This window comes from Geotrypetes seraphini, chromosome 1, assembly GCF_902459505.1.
Source record: "Geotrypetes seraphini chromosome 1, aGeoSer1.1, whole genome shotgun sequence".
NCBI lineage: Eukaryota > Metazoa > Chordata > Amphibia > Gymnophiona > Dermophiidae > Geotrypetes > Geotrypetes seraphini.
In genome coordinates, this window is record NC_047084.1 from 164,771,058 (window position 1) to 164,793,769 (window position 22,712).

At 45.1% G+C, this 22,712-nt stretch overlaps 1 protein-coding gene across 1 annotated transcript; it reads left to right on the top strand.

Annotated features, from left to right (window-relative positions):
* The first annotated feature begins 7,933 nt into the window (after positions 1 to 7,933).
* NPY2R (neuropeptide Y receptor Y2) lies at positions 7,934 to 21,849 on the top strand. Its single transcript, XM_033941182.1, has 2 exons — positions 7,934 to 8,345; positions 20,467 to 21,849. Exon 2 carries the CDS (start codon positions 20,500 to 20,502, stop codon positions 21,658 to 21,660), a length of 1,161 nt encoding a protein of 386 aa, XP_033797073.1. The 5' UTR covers positions 7,934 to 8,345; positions 20,467 to 20,499; the 3' UTR covers positions 21,661 to 21,849.
* Positions 21,850 to 22,712: the final 863 nt, after the last annotated feature.

Consider the following 22,712-nt stretch of genomic DNA (forward strand, 5'->3'; position numbering starts at 1 on the left):
GTGCACCGATTAAGCCAATTAAAACAAGTTAGGTGGCAGTAGGGTGGCTTACACAGGGTGCCAAACCTACGGCGCACTGTTGAGAATTTGGGCCTAAGCACTTCGGCAATTAGTGCTGAATATCGGCATAACTGGTTAGGGTGATGCAGCTAAAAACAAAACTGGATATTTGATGCCAGTTGTGAAATGGCATGGCATTCAATATCTGGGCTTAAGGTTGGCAGCAGGCAGCCAAAGCGCTGCCAGCTGAATATCAGGCCCACTGTGTTTTGGACGTTTGTTACAGGCTTGAAGATGCATCCAAATAAGAACATAAGAATTTGCCGCTGCTGGGTCAGACCAGTGGTCCATCATGCCCAGCAGTCCACTCCCGCGGCAGCCCCCAGGTCAAAGACCAGCCCTGAGACCAGCCCTACCTGCTTACGTTCCAGTTCAACAGGAACCCGTCCAACTTTGTGTTGAATCCTTGGAGGGTGTTTTCCCCTATAACAGCCTCTGGAAGAGCGTTCCTTAGGTTTGTATGGAATCTATCCCCTTTTAACTAGAGAGTGCCCTCTCATTCTCCCTATCTTGGAGAGGGCACTCTCTAGTTGGAGAGGGAATGTCTATTCCCTTCAGTATCTTGAATGTTTTGATCATGTCCCCTCTCAGTCTCCTCTTTGCAAGGGAGAAGAGGCCCAGTTTCTCTAATCTCTCACTGTACAGCAACTCCTCCAGCCCCTTTACCATTTTAGTTGCTCTTCTCGGGATCCTTTCGAGTAGTACCATGTCGTTCTTCATGTATGGCGACCAGGGCTGGATGCAGTACTCCAGGTGAGGGCGCACCATGGCCCAGTACAGCGGCATGACAACCCTCTCCGATCTGTTCGTGATCCCCTTCTTAATTATTCCCAGCATTCTGTTTGCCTTTTTGCCGCCACTGCACATTGCGCGGACAGTTTCATCGTCTTGTCGACCAGTACTCCCAAGTCTCTTTCCTGGGGGGGTCCCTCCAAGTACCACCCCGGACATCGTGTATAAGATTTTTGGTACCGACATGCATCACCTTACAGTTATCCACATTGAATCTCATCTGCCATGTCGCGACCCATTTCTCGAGCGTGTTTATGTCACGTTGCAGATGTTCGCAATCCTCCTGCATCTTCACTACTCTGAATAACTTCGTATCGTCTGCAAATTTAATCATCTCACTCGTCATACCAATTTCCAGATCATTTATAAATATGTTGAAGAGCACGGGTCCAAGCACCGAACCCTGCGGCACTCCCCTGGTGACGCTTTTCCAGTCCGAGTATTGTCCATTTACTCCCACTCTCTGTTTCCTATCTGCCAGCCAGTTTTTAATCCACATGAGTATTTCACCCTCGATTCCATAGCTCGTAAATTTTCGAATATTTTCTATATCGAGAAATGCACAGTAACTACAGGGTTAGCTTAGATTTAAATTTCAGATATTGTGCTCTGGTTTTTCAGAGCAGAATATGCCTTTATAAAATAGGCTCTCAGATATATTTGCAGTAGCGTGCAGATGTTTTAACACAAACGTATACTTGCTCTCATATACTGACAGACTGAAAAAGCTAGGGCTTTTCTCCCTGGAAAAGCGGAGACTTAGAGGAGACATGATAGAAACCTTCAAGATCATGAAGGGCATAGAAAAAATAGACAGGGACAGATTTTTCAAATTAAGGGGATCAATAAGTACAAGGGGGCACTCAGAGAAATTGAAAGGGGAGAGGTTTAGAACAAACGCCAGGAAGTTCTTTTTCACACAGAGGGTGGTGGATACATGGAACGTGCTACCAGAGGATGTGATAAACAGGAGCATGCTACAGGGGTTCAAAGAAGCTTTGGATAGGTACTTGGAAGACAAAGGGATTGAGGGGTACAGATAAGAGTAAAGGTAGATTATAGGGATGGGATAAGAGGTAAGTTACAAAATTAATCAGGGACCACTGTTCAGGCACTAGGCCTGATGGGCTGCCGCAGGAGCGGACCGCTGAGCAAGATGGACCTCTGGTCTGACTCAGCGGGGGCAACTTCTTATGTTCTTATGTAAATGTAAATGTGTGTGCATACTCTACAGGTACACAAGCATCTTTTATAAAAGTCATTAAACCCTCTGTTAAAACTGGGCGTGTCCTTATAGAAAGGATTAATACATTCCCCAGGTAAAACATTGGTTCTTTTATTTTTCTCCATAGAGTGTTGTAATTAAAAGAATAGTGTGATATTACAATGTTTAAAGAAATTAAAAAGTCTAAACAGTGGCCAGTTGCCTCTTTTATGGTGGGTTGTGCTTTCTGACAGTTATGGGGAACAACAGGGAAGACGAAGCTCTGAGTCAAGTGAAATGGAGACGCTCCATTGAGAGAACCAAGATTTGGTCTAATCTAGTTTCCAGTTCAGTGTTGAGCTATCAACTTGCAGCTAAAGTTAAGTACAAATTTAAAACTGAAAAAGAAGAACTGGTACTAAAAAGAACTGGAACTAAAAATCTTAAAATAATTCATAGAAAAGGTTTTGGTTTTTTGGGGTTTTTTTTTTTTAAGACTAATGATAGCTCACATGAGGCTGACCAGACAAGAGCCATTTAAAGTCTGCAGCTATGAGCACTTGAAGTCTTCCCCCCCCCCCCCCCGGTTCATAGACTGGCGATAAGATGACCAGGAAGGCATCACCACACGAGTTTCCATTTAAGTAATGGTTATTAGTCTTTTATAAAATTTACACGTACATCACAACCCCGATCTCTGCTCACCCAAACTACGCCCCTGAGAATACTTACATGTGACTCACATCTTGTTAGTACATGTACATATATGTGTGTGTATACCATACGTAGAACAATTTTACACATGTGAAAGAAAAGCCTTACCATGTGAAAAAACCTTTACAAAATTTTTCCCAATCTGTGCACACATTTCCACAAGCTATGGAGCAGCTGTAAATGTGTGCCTTTATAAAATACACAAATACATAAAGGCACAGAGGGATAAAATCTCCCTGCTCTCTGCCATGATTCTCCTGCTGAAAAAAGCTCTTTTCATATGTGTGTGTACTCAGCAATAATATAAACACACGCGGCAGGTAAGGCGAGTTGTGCAGAGATTTTAAATGAAATCCCCTGTTTCCTGAGTGGAAAAACCAGGCAGCTATCTGCTCCCTCCCTGTTCTCTGCCGTGATTCTCCCTCTCCTGCTCTCTGCTCCTGCTTGCCGCCCTTCCCTGCAGTGCGAGCCCATGTTTTTAACCTGCTTTAAACCCGCGGGTTAAAACCACAGGCTCGCACTGCAGGGAAGGGCTGCAGAGAGCAGGAGAGTTGGGATGAGTAAAAAAAAAAAAGAAAAAACCTGGACAGCAAACGCATGTGCAGACCATCTACAGGCAAAGTAGATGGTCTGCGCATACATTGGAATCGCTTTCCAGCAATCCGTGTTGGTGAGGGGCGTGCCTCCGATCACCCCCTTTTCCATGAAGATGGTTGGTGAATCGGTCAGCCTGCCTCAGATCGCCCACGGATCAAGTAAAATCGGTGGGCTTAGTGAATCTCTAGGCCCATTGGGCTAGATTCACGATCCGGGCAGGTCCGATGAATTTCATAAACTCCAATATTCAGATGGGGGCGATCTGAGGAACGCCCCCCATCTGCCGGCACAGATTTCAGGTCTGCGAACCTACGCATGTGTCTAGACTCGTCTTTTTAATTTTTTAACTTTACAGCAGCTGCTGATGAAAAGCCGTGAAAGAGGCTGGCTCCGGGGCTGCAGGCGCATCGTTGGATGACCAAGGAATAAAGGGAGCGCTAAAGGAGGACAAAGCAATCGCCGATAGACTGAACACATTTTTTGCGTCTGTATTTACCAAAGAGTACATACACAGCATACCGGAACCCATCAGGCTATATGCTGGAAGCGAAAACAAGAAACTGACAGGGTCTACGGTCAGTCTAGAACAGGTATACAGGCAGATCGATAGGCTTAAGAGCGATAAATCCCCGGGACCGGATGGCATCCATCCGAGGATCATCAAGGAACTGAAAAGGACCATAGATGAACTGCTTCAACTAATAGCCAATCTGTCAATCAAAACAGGAAAGATTCCGGAGGACTGGAAGGTGGCGAATGTTACACCAATCTTCAAAAAAGGTTCAAGGGGAGACCCGGGAAACTACAGACCAGTGAATCTGAGCTCGGTACCAGGAAAGATGGTAGAGGCGCTGATAAAGGACCGCATCGAGGATCACATTGACAGACACAGTCTGATGAGGACCAGCCTGCACAGTTTCAGCAAAGGCAGATCTTGTTTGACAAACTTGCTGCACTTCTTCGAGGGAGTAAACAAGCAGATAGACAAGGGCGACCCGGTCGACACTGTATATCTGGACTTTCAGAAGGCGTTCGACAAGGTTCCGCATGAATGACTACTTTGGAAAATTGCGAGCCATGGAATCGAGGGAGAAATACTCACGTGGATTAAAAACTGGCTGGAGCATAGGAAACAGAGAGTGGGGGTAAATGGGCAATACTCGGATTGGAAGAGCATCACCAGTGGGGTATCGCAGGGCTCGGTGCTTGGACCTGTACTCTTCAACATCTTTATAAATGATCTGGACATAGGTATGATGAGCGAGGTGATTAAATTTGCTACCCAGACTCTCCTGCTCTCTGCCGCCTTCCCTGCAGTGCGAGTCCACGGGTTTAAAGCGGGGCTGCACTGTGGGGTGCAGCCCTACTTTAAACCTGTGGGCTCGTACTGCAGGGAAGGCAGCAGAGATCCAGGGCTCCAAGCAGACATGGGGGAGAAAGCAGGGCAGGGAAAAAACCTCTGAGGGGAGAGTGCAGGGCGGCAGTGTAAGATCAGGGCTGAGTGCAGGGCAGCAATGGAACAGGAAAGTCGGCAGAGATGTGTGTGACTGGTCCCCAGCAGTCGCTTCTATTCTTGATCGGCCAGACCAATCGGATGTGAAATTTTGTGTTGTGAATTGTGTCCCTGCCTACTTTGAATGCGTTTCACCTCATTTGCATGCACAGATTTGAAGCGGATCGCAGTAGAGGTTAGTGAATAGTGCAGGAGGGAAATCTGGTCGCAAACCAATCGGTACACGATCGGTTTGCTTTGTGAATCTAGCCCTTAGTCCCTTGCTTTATAGAGGATGCGTTTTAATGTAATATTGACTGAGTTTCTTATTATTTCTTGAACTTTTTAAAGTACCATACTTTCAGCAGTTTGGGAAGGTGATCTAAATGTGAGAATTTTTTTTTTTTTTTAAAAGCCGCAAATTTCTTATTTGACAACTAAAGCATATCAAACACTTCATGCTGGCTCTTCTGGGGCAGGTAGGGCTACTTGCTCAGTTTGATTTTTGGCTGGAATAAGGGTTTGCTGTAGAAAGCAGGAAAGCGGAGGTGTGTGAAAGGAACTTCCCTCTCTCACTCAGGGGATGAGATGATAAGGGGAAGGGGTAAAACACTTATGACTTATGACATTTTAGCTCTGATGGATCCGTCTCAGCATAGGGAGGGAAAAGTATTAGGATCCGTCAGTGCTAAAATCTCATAGAGGTCTGTCAGAGCCAGAGACTAGTGCTGGAGCGGCAGACCAGAAGCCTTATGTATAGGTTTTCGGAAAGACAAAGAGAGCGGGAACATAGGTTTGGGACGTGCGTTATGGAAAAGAAGTCTCCAGACGTTGCTGGGTGCTGCCGGGGTTCAGTCTGAGGATCGTAGGCATGAAGCAGAGTCTCGGCTGCTTTCCTTCCTCTGAATCGCTCGATGTACCCCTCTGCTCTACCTTTCTTGGAGAAGGGGTAAAACGCGGGCCTCATTCTCTGACAGACCTCTATGAGATTTTAGCGCTGACGGATCCTAATACTTTTCCCTCCCTATGCTGAGACGGATCTGTCAGCGTTAAAATCTCATAGAGGTCTATCAGACAGAAACTACAAGTGGCACGGACACGGACCTCAGATTTTTAAGGACGTGCGGTTTTAGATCCACGAGGTCCGTCAGGTCCGTGAGGTCCACAGACACAGACCTCAGATTTTTAAGGACGTGCGGTTTTAGATCCGCGAGGTCCGTCAGGTCCGTGAGGTCCACAGACACAGACCTCAGATTTTTAAGGACGTGCGGTTTTAGATCCGCGTGGTTCGTCAGGTCCGTGAGGTCCGCGTTTTACCCCTTCCCGATAAGGTGTTTTGACACCTTAGAGACCTTGGGCTTTCTTTCCCACTATAAAGACATTGGACTGATTCACTAAGCAAATTGATCATGTACCATTCGATTTGCACTCACTTTCCAACTCCGGCTCGATTCACTAACCTTCCTCCAGACCCCATCCGCACCCCATCCGATCTGCGCATGCAAATGAGTAAAAAGACATGTAAATTTCTTAACGCGTCGATTCATGAAACCATTTTGCCCAAACCGACTGGCCTTTCCTGTCCAAAAAGTTATGACTGCTGAGGACCAGTCGTTTACTTCTGCCTAGCAACTAACGTGTGCATGTTAAGAACCCCATTAAAAATATGTATCTTCCCCTCCAAAAATCCAAAATATATCTAAACTTTTAAATATATGTAAACTTTCATGTACATAAGTGTTGGAAATATATTTTTAATTTTTTTGGACTGCGCATAGCGAGCGCGAGAGTGAATCTCAGCTTTTTAATACGCATGGCAAGAAAATAGCGGATTTAATCCCGTGCTTTCCTTGCGAATTCTACATTTCAAATATCAATGCCAAATAACCAAAAAAATCCTAAATCAAATATAACTTTAAGGGCCAGCTATCCCTCCCCCAGCTTGATTAAACCACGCCCCATTTCTACGCAGTGAAGTCCGAAAGAGCTAGCGCATGCGTTATCAGCTTCAAAACCAATACAGTGCGCACGTGCGTCGATCGATGTTTCCGTGCTAATAGCGGCGTGTTTACGATTGGATCATTTGCATGGACAAGCTTTACGGAATCGACCGGCTACAATGACTCGGAAACGGATAGGACACGAATAGGATAGATTTCGGGACTTTAGTGAATCCTGCCCATTTAAAACTGCTCTGCCACCTTTCTGTCTCCTGCCCGACCACTCACCCCTCCCTCTTCATATCCCCGGAATACTTTCATGTTTTCCTTATATATACAGATATTTGTCTACCTTTGCTTTTTTTCTGATCTGAAGAAGGGGTATCTTCCAAAGCTCATCATAAAATGTATTTAATTCCATAAAAAAGATATCGCCCTATTTCCTTTGTGGGGGTGTTTTGTTTTGTTTTTGTGTTTTTTTAAATTTTTTTTATATAATCTGGGGAAGACATAAAACCGATTACTGCCCTCCAGAGTGAGCTAGGCATTAGAGAATGACATGGTGACAAAATTCATCACCATTCCCGTGGATAACCGCGGGAAACCATCTTCATGTCATTCTTTAAGGAGAGAGGGAAGAATCAGAGTATGAATGGCCACAACCACTGACCCACAAGCTTTGCTTTGAAGAATGCTGGCGTAGAAGGACTGAGGTTGAAATAGACACTAGAAAATGACATGGGGTTACTTCCCGCGGTTATCCGCGGGGACGGGGGACGGTGATTAATTTTGACACCGTGTCTATTCTCTGCTAGGCATCTCATTAGAGGAAATCATTGTGAGAGTACCTGCTGTCCTCTCCCTCAGACACACAGGCACCCAGCCTGTCCTTTTACCCAGATCCTTCACTCAATCAGCTCTACAGCAGGGTGCAGTCATCAGAGCAGCCCTCTCCAAAAGGCGGGTGGAAAGATCCAGACTTTTGAAATCACAGGGAAACTGTTCACACCAGACAAAAAATAAAAAAAACCACTTTACACTGGTAGGGCTAGGAAAAGTCTGGCTCAGGTCGTGAGCTGCCCCTCCTCCTCCTTTCCCTCCCCCCCCCCCCCCCCCCCGCTTTATTTACCTGAGCAAGGCAGAGCGCTACAGTCAGCAGATCACAGTCCGGCCACGCTTTCGGCTTTGGAGTCGAGGCTGTCATTTCACTTCTTCTCCAGTACAGCTGCTGAACCAGCGGTTCCGAGAGGAAAGGAATGCAGGCAGAGAAGCGCAGCAGCTAGTCTCTAAGAAGACAGAGCCTTCGGTGAAGCCGAGGCTCAGGCGATTCCCATTTCCATGGGCCCCGGAGGCGTAAAACCGAACGAACATGCACCTTAAGACGGAAGTTCAGCAAAGTTTACCTCTTCTGCGTTTGTTACAAGAAGCCTCCAGGAAGAAAACAGACTCGTTGCTTTTCGGAAGATAGGAAGACACTGGAATTAAAAAAAAAAAAAAAAAAACTAGAAAATAAACCCAAAAGAAGAAAGGCATAAAAAGTGGCGTGGTAAGTTCAATAGGAGGGGGGGAGGGAGATGCTATTGAATCTAGGGGGGGGGGGCACGTTTACCAACAAAATATTACTAATTCCCTAGCAAATCTTTGCATGTTCGCTTGATTAGAACTTGCTTCTGTCTGCTTCATCTCTGCTTCGGTTACCTTCCTACCCTGCTTCTTGCTCTGGTAAAGGCTGGCTGGTGCTTTGTCACGGGCTCTTGGGCATAAAGTGAGCCACCACAGTCCAGATAATAATAATAATAATAATTTTATTCTTATATACCGCCATACCGAAAAAGTTCTAGGCGGTTCACAACAAGGTGAGCTAATACATGGGATACAGATCAAATACAAATTAGAATAATGGACTTAAAAACAGATAAAGACAGAAAGCGTTTACAATATAATGCAGAAAATACCGGCATGGTAGAGAAAGAAGTAATACATGGAACAGATAAAATGCATCAAGTTGAATCTAAGGAACTTGATTGAAAAAATGAAGCGGAATGCATTAAGATCCTCGACCTTCGCAAGACCTGCTGGTCTTCTGGGAAGGTGACCCAGGCAAAAAGTAGATGTCACAATACTTGAGTGGGTTTTGACAATTCTTTATTATTTTTAGATCACATTTAGCTGGTACAACAATCGAGAGTGTGGTCGAGGAAGAGGGGAAGGGAACAAAAGGGGAGGGAGGAGGAGGGATAGTGAACCAATTATAGATTTCTGAGCCTTATTTCAATGAAGATGAGTTGTCTAACAGATGTATAAACTGGGGACTCGCATTTTTGCATATCTCTCAGTACATCTTTTCCTGTGATAATATGCTCTTTTGTGAATGAGGGACTGTGAAACTTATCGTCGGGAGGTTGGTCATCTGTTTGCACCTGCCTTTCCTTTTTCCTGGGATCTAGGTGGGACCAGCAAGGGAATACTTTAGAATAGGATAGTAAAGCACAGGAGAAGCTTCACAGGCAACTGGAAAAGTGAAGCAGAATAAAAGGCATCCCTTGAGAAGTTCTAGCGTCCCCACGGGGCTTTTGCCCTCCATTATCTCTTTTGATTTATAATCTTCACAGTGGTGGTGATGGTACTGGTGCTTGCTCTGTGCTGCCTTTCCTGCTGTGGGAAATAGACATTAATGCAGGAGATAAAAGCTCCTTCTTCTTGCTGAAGGGCTGATGAAATAATGCATAGAAACATAATGGCAGATAAAAGCCAAATGGCCCATCCAGTCTGCCCATCCGCAACAACCATTATCTCTCTTCCACTCTCTCTCTAAGAGATCCCACGTGACTATCCCATGCTTTCTTGAATTCAGACACAGTCTCTGTCTCCACTGCCACTTCTGGGAGACTGTTCCATGCATCTACCACCCTTTCATAGATTATTCCGGAGCCTATCACCTCTTAACTTCATCCTATCCCCTCTCATTCCAGAGCTTCCTTTCAAATGAAAGAGACTTGACTCATGCACATTTACATTATGTAGGTATTTAAACGTCTCTATCATATCTCCCCTCTCCCGCCTTTCCTCCAAAGTATACAGATTGAGATCTTTAAGTCTGTCCCCATATGCCTTATCACGAAGACCACACACCATTTTAGTAGCCTTCCTCTGGACCAACTCCATCCTTTTTATATCTTTTTGAAGGTGCTGCATCCAAAATTGTACACAATATTCTAAATGAGGTCTCATCAAAGTCTTATACAGGTGAATCAATACCTTCTTTTTTCTATTGGCCATACCTCTCCCTCCTTCTAGCTTTCGCCGTCACCTTTTCAGCCTGTTTGGCCATCTTAAGATCATGACATACAATCACACCCAAGTCCCGCTTATTGCGCACTCTAGCGGAAATGATGCACACAGTGTTTTGCACAGAGTCTAGTAGACATCCATTCGCATAAATCCAGCTATTGAACCTGGATGCAAGGAAGTACACACAACGTTGCCAAGAACCTATGTACAGTACTAGAGAATGACACGGTGGTTGTTACCCGTAGGTAGCTGTGGGTAACCCGCCGAAACATGGAGAGAAAAATTAGTGGTCGCTGTGGGGACAGGAACAAGGCCATTCACCGCCCCGTGGAGCGGTGAATGGTCTTGTCTCCTCAGTGAAGCCAGCACGGATTGCGCGGTCCAGCATCCCCACCCGATCGCCGCATCCTACGTCCTGCCATCTCCCTCCCTCCACCTCACCTTAGGTGCCTGCCAAGTCCAGCCGCACGCTTTCAATAAGCCATGCGTGCGTGGCTGCTTGAATTGTTGACTCTCCTCCTCTGACGCAACCAGGAACAGAACGTTGGATCAGAGGAGAAGATTCAACAGCTCAAGCAGCCGCGCGCGTGGCTTATCAAAAGCGTGTGGCTGGGAGAAGAATTAAAGTCGGACTCAGTAGGCACCTAAGATGAGGTGGAGGGAGATTTCAGGATGCAGTGATTGGGCGGGAGGGGGCTTCTGGACTGCGCGATCCATGATCACACATATTCCCTCATACTAGGAAGGAGGGAGTGGACAGTAGTCACAGGGACGGGGCGGGCACAGTGGTCGCGGTGACGGGTACGGGGCGGGCACAGTGGTCACGGTGATAGGGATGGTGGTCACAGAGACGGGGCGGTGACGGGGACAAATTTTTTCCCCATGTCATTCTCTACAGTACTCCCCCGAAATTTGCGGGGCTTATGTTCTCGGAGTGACCACAAATGTTGAAAAACTGCGAATATCAGATGAGTACTGGAATCAGTGCGTAGAAGACAAAACACTTAAAACCCCTTGTCGCCTGCTTGCCCTTAAACCTCACGCTCTCGGCACTCGCCCTCCTCCTCCTCTCACTCCGGCCCCACCCTCTCACCAGACAGCTTCAGCTGAAGTGTCCACCTTTGGATATTATCGCGAGGCTCTCTCCTCTCTCTCCCACACGCACGTGCCTGCCCACAGAATCGCTCATTCTTAGCTGTCGCTTTCATTCAGCAGCAATTTTACCTTCAGGTAAAAAACCGCGAATTATTGAGTCGGCGCATTCGGAACCACGAATTCGCAAGGGTATATTGTACTGGCATCTGGTGAGGAGATCGTGCCTAAATGTTTGCACTATCACTTATGTATGTAAAGGGTGGGTTCAAATGTTAACACGTCAATTTATAATATTTTATGTTTTACGTGTGTGGCCCACCCTTTTGCAGTTACATGCTAAAGCATTTAAGGGCTGATTCTATAAATGGTGCATAAATCGGCCGGTGCCTGACACCAGTCATGTGCCCATCACAGTTAGGCGCCATTTCCAGAATCGCGGCTAGTGGCGCCTATGTAAAAACTTAGGTTCCTGAAATGTAAGCCCGGGGTTTTAAAGGCCTATATCTCAGGCGCCTAAGTTTTTGGAGAATCACGCTTAATGGCGCCTAAGTCACGGTCTGCCCATAGAAATACCCACTTAGGCATTAAGCGCCACCGAGCACCATGAGATAGACGCCTATCGCTCATTTATTTTTTTTTTACCAATTTTTGAGCTTGTTAAGGGTATTTTGCCAATGAAGTTAGCCCCTTAGTGCTACCTTATGTACACCTGTAACTTCCATTTACCCTCCTGCCTACAGGGCCGCGTGCTGCAATGACGGGGCTTCCCTTCCCAATGCATCTTGGGGCCACTGCATTGATATTGTCACTCATTACAATTTGCAGATGCAATCTCTCTGCTCTCAGGGGGGGGGGAATAGGTTTGGGGGGACTGTTTTTGGAGGGGGATGCCTTGTTCATTTAGGTGCCCTGGGTCATCAGAGTCCAGACCCTGGGGGGAATTTGGTCTGTGGTTTTTCTTATTCATGCCCTTGCATTCCTCTCCATTTGGGAAAGGGGGGGAAGGGGGGATGGTGAGTGAGACTTGCGGGAAGGGGGGAACAAGGGTGGGGTCGGGGTTTATGGGTGGCTATAACTGACACATGTTTTGTCATGCTGTACTTTGTTATGCAGATTTTTTGCCTCTGTTCATTAGGTTCTGTCACTTGTTGGTTTCTTCGTTCTGTTGGTTTTTTCATGTCAGTAAAAATTGTTTACAATCTACAATTTGCAGATGCATCTGGCTGCACACTATTCTACAAGGCAGGGCGCCTAACTCTTCTAGTCTAGTGCATATCCCAAAAGGGGGTGTGGCCATGGGAGGGGCCTAGGGATGTTCTGAAAAGGTATGTGTGTAGCTCTAGAATTCCGGGTCAGCGTACCCAGCTTGGGCACCAGGTTTCAGCAAACATAAGTCTGGCGCCCAAAGTTAGGCATGGGAATCGGGGCTGCACATGATTGTATAAAGGGGGGCATGCCCTTATAGAATGGCACTTAGCACCAATTACATTTAGTACCAATTTTTAAGTGTCATTTATAGAATTTTCCCAGAGGTGTTAAAATTGGGCTCACAGTATTATAGAATTAGTGGGCTAATTTATTTATTTAATTTTCTGTACTTTTCTCCCAGGGGAGCTCAGAACGGTTTACATGAATTTATTCAGGTACTCAAGCATTTTTCCCTGTCTGTCCCAGCAGGCTCACAATCTGTACCTGGGGCAATTAAGCAACTTTCCCAGGGTCACAGGGAGAAGTAGGGTTTTGAACCCCCAGGGTGCAGAGCCTGTAGCTTTAACCACTGCGCCACTCTAAAAATCAAAATGCAGTAGAAGTGAGCCAGGTATAGGACAATGAAGCCATTGTGACATCACTGATGAGGTTGGCTCTTAGGCATTAGTGGAATGAAGCATTATGATGTCACAATACCAGCTCTGGTTATCAGAGGCTGAAACTTTTCATACTATTTATTCTATTTTCTATACTATTCTCCCAGGGGAGCTCAGAACAATTTGCATGAATTTATTGTATTCAAGTATTCAAGCATTTATCCCTGACGGTCCTAGCAGGCTCACAATCTATCTAATGTACCTGGGGCAATTAAGCAACTTGCCCAGGGTCACAGGGAGCAATATGGGTTTGAACCCACAACTTCTGGGTGCTGAGTCTGTAGCTTTAACCACTGCGTCACTCTAGAAATCAAAATATAGCAGAAGTGAGCCAAATATAGGACAATGAAGCCATTGTGACATCACTGATGAGGTTGGCTCTTAGGCATTGGTGGAATGAGGCATTATGATGTCACAATACCAGCTCTGATTATCAGAGGCTGAAACTTTTCATACTATTTATTTAATTTTCTATACTGTTCTCCCAGGGGAGCTCAGAATAATTTACATGAATTTACTGTATTCAGCTACTCGAGCATTTATCCCTCCCAATCCCTCCCAAGGCTCACAATCTATCTAATATACTGGGGCAATTAAGTAACTTGCCCAGATTCACAGGGAGCAGTGTGGGTTTGAACCCACAACCTCAGGATGCTGAGGCTGTAGCTTTAACCACTGTGCCACACTCTCCCCCTAATGCCTGATTTTCTAATGCTGGGGATGTAGCTTGTAATTTGAGAGGACTAGACAATTTAGTTCACTTTTCTATGTCCAGCTTTGGTGAGGGTTTTGTGCACACAGTTTGTATTCAGCTTGTTTACTGTAAACTTTATAAGGTAATACGAGAAATAGTACAGAAATAAAACAAGAGAAAGGAACATAGGGTGATGGTGATACCTTATTTACCGCATAGAACACAACTCTAAGGCATGGTTTATAAACATTAGCCTTTCAGTGAGCAATCAGATAGGGGTCACAGTGCGACTGCACTTATTAATGTGCCAGTACACTGTCCACAGACTATAGCTAGAAAAAAAAAAAAAAGCAAAGGATTTTAAAAAGAGAGAGAAAAACGTGCTCCGAGGCTAACAACAATGAGGCTGGCATTTGCATTTCCAGGCTCAGCAAATTTACCATGAGCTTTATTGCAGGCCAAGATCCAGTTGGAAAGAAGTCAAAACATTTGCTGCAAATAAAAAATAAAATGTGCTGAAAAATGTTTGCATGAATTTTAAAATGGGCTTTCATGCATTATTTAAACATTTTTAGCAAGTGCATGGTGAAACTTGCGCTGAGTAGCACCGTTGCAAGATTGAAGTACATATTAAGACAGAAAAGGTTTTGCTAAGCTGCGATGGAGAAAGGGAGATGGGATTTGATATATGGCCTTTCTGTCGTTACAGTTAAAGTGGTTTACATATTATATACTGGTACTTATTAGCACTAACACATGCTTACTGCAGTAAAAAAAAAAAAAAAAAAAAAGCTTTACTAAGTAGCGTGCTCGGGCATCCCGTGGTAATTTTGGAATCGGTGTGCATTGCCCACATTTATTTTTTAGCGTTGGGGGTGGATCTGGGGGGGAGAGTGGATATATTTTGTGCTAACTGGTGTGCGCAGCTATATTGTCTCGTGTTTACAAAGTCTCATAAGAACCTAAGAATAGCCTTACTAGGTCAGACCAATGGTCCATCATGCCCAATAGCCTGTTCTCACGGTGAGGTCACTAGTACCTAGCCAAAACCCAAGGAGTAGCAACATTCCAGCATCTGAAAGAATAGTAAGATTCTGGAACCCCAATGAGAGCAACATTCTAGAGCTGAGATTGTGATGTCATAATGTCTCGATCCACAGTGCCTCAGAGCCAACCTAATCAGTGATGTTACAATGGCTTGATTGTCCTATACTTGGCAGACATAAGAGCGTAAGAACAGCCATACTAGGTCAGACCAAAGGTCCATCAAGCCCAGGAGCCCTTTCTCACAGTGGCCAATTCAGGTCACTAGTACCTGGCCAAAACCCAAAGAGTAGCAACATTCTAGTATCTCAAAGAATAGGAAGATTCCGGAACCCCAATAAGAGCAACATTCCAGAGCTAAGATTGTGATGTCATAATGCCTCATTCCACAATGCCTCAGAGCCATCCTCATCAGTGATGGTACAATGGGCCTCATCAGTGATAGGTCAGACTAATGGTCCATCGAGCCCAGTAGCCTGTTCTCACGGTGAGGTCACTAGTACCTAGCCAAAGCCCAAGGAGTAGCAACATTCCAGCATCTGAAAGAATAGTAAGATTCTGGAACCCCAATGAGAGCAACATTCTAGAGCTGAGATTGTGATGTCATAATGTCTCGATCCACAGTGCCTCAGAGCCAACCTAATCAGTGATGTTACAATGGCTTAATTGTCCTATATTTGGTTCATGTAAGAACATAACAATAGCCTTACTGGGTGAGGCCAATGGTCCATCAAGCCCAATAGCCCATTTTTACGGTAGCCAATCCAGGTGTAGCAATATTCCATGCTACCGATCCAGGGCAAGCAGTGGCTACCCACCCCCTGTGTCTGTCTCTTGCTTAGCAAGTCCGTTTAGGGTTCCTGAAGAAGAGGCATATGGCCTCGAAATGAAGCTTTGTTGAACCGTCAGACTCTGTTAACTTGCAACGAGCAAAGAATATTTACAGCTCCAAAGGGCCCTAAAGTTGGAACGGCTGCCTACTTGTGAAAGTAAGCAGAGCAACAAATAGGAGATGAGCATTAAAGATAAGTGCTCGATCTAACTCTCTTTTTGGACTCACTCATCCACTCATTGCAGGAAATAGGGTGATACAGTGCACACATTTAATTTATTCACGATTTGGGCACATTTGAACTCATTGCACACTAGGTGTGTCCCACCATGGTGTGCGCCACAGAGCAAAATTAGCTCTGGGGGAGAATTGCTGCTATAAGCACAGGTGGTTGGCCTATCGCTTATGACTACACACCTCACGGTATTAGTATTATCGTTGTTATTACCAGTATTTGGATTTTAAAATATTTGTGCACTGTTACATATGTTTTCTGCAAATGGTAGTGAACGTTGTAAGCAAATACACTTCCCCCTCCGTATTCGCGGGGGTTAGGGGCAGAGCTGGCTCGAGAATATGGAAAAACCGCGAATAATATTTGGGCCGGTTCTGCCCTTATCCCCCACTTCCCCGGCTATTTTTAGCCCTGTGAGCCTCCCCCCCCCCTTAAGCCTTACCTGGTGGTCTAGTGGGTTTTCAGGGCAGGAGCGATCTTCCCACGCTCCTGCCCCATGCAGATCGCTCACAGGAAATGGCTGCCTTGAGTTCCCGTAGTCTCTCGAGCCATTTCCTGTGAGCGATCTGCACGGGGCAGGAGCGTGGGAAGATTGCTCCTGCCCTGAAAACCCACTAGACCACCAGGTAAGGCTTAGCGGGGGGGGGGGGGTGAGGGGGGGGTTAAAATAGCCCCAAAAAATTAAAGTAATTTTTTTTGTTTAAAACCATGAATCGCTCTTGGGGGAACTTTCTATCTTCGCTATCCCTGCAAATGCATAGTACAATATAATTCTCAGAAATATGTTTTCTTTGAGCCAAACCAGCTGACGGCCCTTCTCTCCTTGACCCGCCTGGAGAAGGGAAAAGAATGAGGGCTTTAAGATATTAGACGCCTGAACATCAGTTAACCACGCACCAATTATCTTTAATTAATATTTCTTTGTTAGTTCCGTTCATTTTACATCATGGATCATATGGTGGACTTGAGAGATTATACAATATTTGGTTCCTATGTAAATTTATGAGGTTCTTTTGTTCCTTTTGTTGTAATCACTTTCTGTACAAGATTCATCTTGATTTGTTAATTTGAAATTTATAAATAAATTTTAAAAAAACAAAACAAAAACCCCCCGCGAATAAGCGAATCCATAGATACGGATATCACGAATATGGAGGGGGATGTGTAGAAAGGAATTGTGTAAACAATATTCATGCTTACCAATTAACACTTGGCTAGCACAAGAGCCTTTACTGCGTACAAAATAGGTGGTGGTAGGGGCTCATGCGCTAAAGGCCACACACTAACGTGGCCATTAATACAGCTCAGTGGCATAGTAAAGGGGGGGGCTCCTTGTTCATTGGGGCACCAGCACCTTTCCTCCTCTCTGCCCCACTACTTCCCACTCCTCCTCCGCCACGTGCGCGCCTTCACTTCTCTCTAGCTCTTTGCCGGCATGAGCAGCAGCTCTAACCTGCTGCTCGTGCTGGCCTCGGCTCTCCCAGGAGAGCTCAGAACGGTTTACATGAGTTTATTCAGGTACTCAAGCATTTTTCCCTATCTGTTCTGGTGGGCTCACAATTGATCTAATGTACCTGGGGCAATGGGGGGGGGGTGGAATTAAGTGACTTGCCCAGGGTCACAAGGAGCAGTGTGGCTTTGAACCCACAACCCCAGGGTGCTGAGGCTGTAGCTTTAACCACTGCGCCACACTTTCCCCACGTTCTTAATGGGTTTTGTCTGTCTTCCCCACGTTTTATTGTGCATTGCTTTGAATTTTTGAAATTGTGATTTTCTCAAAATATTTATTAAACTTGAATAGAAAAAAAAAAAAAAATGGCCATTTTACTCCTGTGGAAAAATGATCCTTAGTATGCGGGAATGACCCAGGTAAGGCTATGTTTTATCACAGCTTAGTAAAAGGACGTCCAAAGCAGATGTTAGCTGCAGTCTGAGATTCCCTCTGCTAACCAGCCTGTTAACCTAGGGGACATCTCTCCAAAATCTGGTAAAAATCTCACACCCCATGCAGTGCAGAGAAGGACTTCCCATCTGAGAAACAATCCCTCTAACCAGTGGCGTGCTGGTTAATTTTTTAACAATGGGCTCTCTCTCTGGGCGTAACCAGCCCTGAAATTTGGGGGGTCCCAGGGATAGATAGACTAGGGGGAGGGCAACGCATTCCTCTCTCCCCATGTAGGCACACTAGGCATACCTTTGCTGGCAGGGATGCTGAGCCCTGCCAGTCGAATAAATGGACTGCTACCACTCCCTGTTAATTATTTCCAGCTCTGAGGACTTCATACGCATGATTTTTATATTTAATGCTAAGAAATGTAAGGTCAGGCATTTGAGCTGCAAAAACCTGAGGGAATGGTACAGTTTAGGAGTTGAAGAACTTGTGTGCACAAAAGAGGAGCGGGACTTGGTTGTGATAGTATGTGATGATCTTAAGGTGGTCAAATAATTTATGCCACCACCCCCTCCTACATAAAATCCAAGCTACCCATCTACATCCCCACCCGCACCCTCCGCTCAGAAACGGAGATACGCCTATGCATTCCCCCTGGAAGGTCCCTCCTCTCAGAAATCGCCCGCAAACGCTCCTACAGCCACTTCATTCCCCAACTCTGGAACCAACTCCCCCCTCAATTCAGACTAAAGAACTCACTAATGACATTCCGGAAAATGGTAAAGACCCTCCTCTTCAACTAAAGGTCACCCTCAGTCTACACCCAACCCCTTAAACCCCACCTCTACCCTTCTTTCTCCATTCTAATCTTCTGCCAAAAATTTCTGTATAGTCCACTCTCAGCCTATACTCAAATAACTCGTATCTAAACTAAACTACTTATATTTAAACTACTGTTCTTAATTTGCTGTATAGTCCCTATATTTACACTGCTGCACAGTCTCGTATGTCCAAGTATTTAAATCTTGTATGTCCAATTCACTCCATTGTGAATGTTTACTTGTAAACCGTTCTGAGCTACTGGGAGGACGGGATAAAAAACTAAATAAATAAATAAATAAACAAAGAGGTGATGGCAAAAGCTAGAAGAATTCTAGCGTGTATAGGGATAGGTATGGCCAGTAAACAAAGGAGGCATTCATGCCCCTGTATAAGACTCTGGTGAGACCTCATTTAGAATGTTGTATGCAATTCTGGAGACTGCACCTTCAAAAAGATATTAACAGGATGGCGTCAGTGGAAGGCTACTAAAATGGTCAGTGGTCTTCATCATAAGGTATGGGACGGACTTAAAGATCTCAATCTGTATACTTTGGAGCAAAGGTGGGAGAGGGGAGATATGATAGAGACGTTTAAATACCTACGTGATGTAAATGCGCCCGAGTCGAGTCTCCTTCATTAGAAAGGGAAGCTCTGGAATGAGAGGGCATAGGATAACGTTAAGAGGTGATATTCTCATGAGTAATCTAAGGAAATACTTTTTTACAGAAAGGGTGGCAGATGGATGGAATAGGCACGTGGGATTTCATAGGGAGAGAACATAAGAAGTTACCTCCGCTGGTTCAGACCAGGGGTGCATTGCGCCCAGCAGTCCGCTCCCGCGGCGGCCCATCAGGTCCGTGACCTGTGAGTGATCCTTTGGCTAAAACCTTACAATCCTCATTATTCTTCTGTATATACCCTTTTATGAACCAATCTCTACCTCTATCTATATCCCTCAGTCGCCATATCCTTCAGGAACTTGTCCAATCCCCTTAATGTACTCTGTCCTATCACAGCTTCCGGAAGCACATTCCAGGTGTCCACCACCCTCTGAGTGAAGAAAAATTTCCTAGCATTGGTTCTTAACCCGTCCCCTTTCAATTTCTCTGAATGCCCCCTTGTTCTTGTAGTTCCCAATAGGCTGAAGAATCTGTCCCTTTCCACCTTCTCTATGCCCTTCATGATCTTGTAAGTCTCTATCATGTCTCCTCTGAGTCTCCGCTTTTCCAGGGTGAAGAGCCCCAGCCTTTCTAGCCTCTCAGAGGAGGAGATAGTGGATGCTGTGGATGGGCAGACTGGATGGGCCATAATTTTTCTCTGTTTCTACGATCTGAGAAGTAGTGGCATGCTGCTCAGAGCTGAAAACAAGCAGTGGGGAGTGGCAGCAGTCCATTGATTTGGCTGGTGGGGCTCTGCATCCCCACCAACAAAGGCAAAATGGAATTCAGGAGGGGGCCCAAGCCCAAATTTTGGGAGCCAGTTGTTAAAGTAGCTGCAGGGGGCCTACTTTCACAACTGGCTCCCCAAATTCTTAAAAACCTGAAAACAGCCATATGGTAACCCTACCCCAGAAAAAAAGCCCTTAAAACCAAGAATTCCTGTAAATGATACGGGAATCTAAACAAAAGGAAAATATCTTGGCTGCGCCCCCTACTGGTTTCTGCTAAATTCGCCATTCTTTGCTATTCTTAATCTGCTTTATATAATGCCTCTGAAAGTTAGGCATTAATAGTTTGTTGTGTAGAGTTAAGTATTCGGCGTTTCTTAGGAGAAGAAACAATTAATTTTGCTGAACTGCATGCTAATGAGGGCAATGCCAAATAGGGAATAAACTGAGATGACTAAACTCATCATCTGAGAACTGCATAAGAGTTTAACTTCATTGCTTTGTTTTTCAGTCATTTCAGCAAATTGAACAATTTGGCATAAACATGGGGATGGTTGGAGCGGAGAGTGAAGAAAACAGGACAGAGGGAGTTAAAACTGAACTGAACACACGCCTTTATTTGCCCGGCCTCCCTACACCATATAATGAGGGTTCCAAACCAGAGCTGATCGACTTCACTAAAATGGTTGGTGTACAAATTATTCTTATCTTTGCCTATTGCTCCATCATCATTTTGGGGGTGATCGGAAACTCACTGGTGATCCACGTAGTGATTAAATTTAAAACCATGCGTACCGTAACTAACTTTTTTATTGCCAATTTGGCGGTAGCAGATTTGATGGTCAATACCCTGTGTCTACCATTCACGTTGGCTTACACCCTATTGGATGAGTGGAAGTTCGGGATTGTGCTGTGCTACCTGGTGCATTTTGCTCAGGGACTTGCAGTCAGTGTGTCTACAGTCACCTTGATGGTCATCGCTCTGGACAGGCATCGTTGCATTGTCTACCATCTGGAAAGCAAAATCTCGATGAAAATCAGCTTCCTGATTATAGGCGTTACTTGGACTTTCAGTGCACTCTTGGCCAGCCCATTGGCTATCTTCAGGGAGTATTCTCTCATTGAGATATCTTCTGATTTCAAAATCCAGGTGTGCTCAGAGAACTGGCCAGTGGACAAAGTAAATTATGGCACGATCTATAGCATGTCCATGCTTCTGATTCAGTACATTGTACCCCTGAGTATCACGTCCTATGCCTACATAAGGATATGGACAAAACTCAAGCATCATATCTGCCCCGGAGGAGCAAATGATCACTATCACAACCGCCGGCGAAAAACAACCAAAATGTTGGTGACGGTGGTGGCAGTGTTTGCTGTGTGCTGGTTGCCTTTGCTTGCACTTCAGCTCGCTATCGACATTGATGGGAAAGTCTTATTCTTGAATGAGTACAAACTTATCTTTACGGTATTTCATGTCATTGCTATGTGCTCAACTTTTGCCAACCCCATCCTCTATGGATGGATGAACAGCAACTACAGAACTGCCTTTCTTACAGCGTTTAAGTGTGAGCAAAGAATGGACTCTATCCATCCTGAAGCGTCAGTGGCTGTCCAAGTCAAGAAAAAGCAGCTGGAAGTAAAAGAAGAGACTTGCACAAGTTCTAATTGCCAGGCAATCTTGCCACAGCCCACTAATGTTTAGTTTAGCAAATTAGGAAACAAAACAGAGCCTTCAAAGATATACACAAGCAGTGGCGTAGCGAGGGTGAGAGGTGACGCCCCTTCCCAACCCTCTTCACCGCCCTCTACCTCCACATGCTCCTTCCCCACTCCATCCTCCTGCGCACCGCTTCCCTTCCCCCAAGCTTCTGCCGTGGCAGCATTGGCTCTTCCTCTGATGTCACTTTCTAGGCATAGGTCCAGGAAGTGACATCAGAGGAAGAGCTGATGTTGACGCAACAGCAGGTTGGGGGTTGTTGTTCACGCCAGGAATGTTACAGAGGTACGGGGAAGAGAAGCAGCGGGCATGTGTGACCATTGTGGGGGAAGGAGTGGGGGTGGGGGGAACAGAGAAGAGGACAGGTGCCTACACCTTCACCATGACGGTGTCTGAGGCGTATCACCCTCCCCACACCCCCTTACTATGCCACTGTACACAACCAAACTAATTAAGGCACTTTATTGAATCCTGTCTTCATTATATTGAAGAAAACCAGCAACTACAGTATGTTGGGCAACTGTTCTGTGATCCTGAGAGAAATATTTACCATTTGGCCTTGGTCAGTGGTCTCCAACTCAAACCCTTTGTAGGGCCACATTTTGGATTTGTAGGTACTTGGAGGGCCTCAGAGAAAATAGTTAATGTCTTATTAAAGAAATGACAATTTTGCATGAGGTAAAACTCTTTATAGTTTATAAATCTTTCCTTTTGGCTAAGTCTTAATAATAATATTGTCATTTATAGCTAAAGAGACATTATGATCAAGAAACTGTTTTATTTTACTTTTGTGATTCTGATAAACATACCGAGGGCCTCAAAATAGTACCTGGCGGGCCGCGAGTTTGAGACCACTGGCCTTGGTTTAGTAGAATAGAGAGATGTTTGTTTGTTGTTTGTTTCTCACCTGCCCTTATCCAGGGCGAGTTACATATTAACATATAAAATAAAAGATTTACATTTATCGTACAAAACACTTTAGAGACACACTATAACAAATTACAAATCATATCAACAACAAAATTCATTTAAGACCA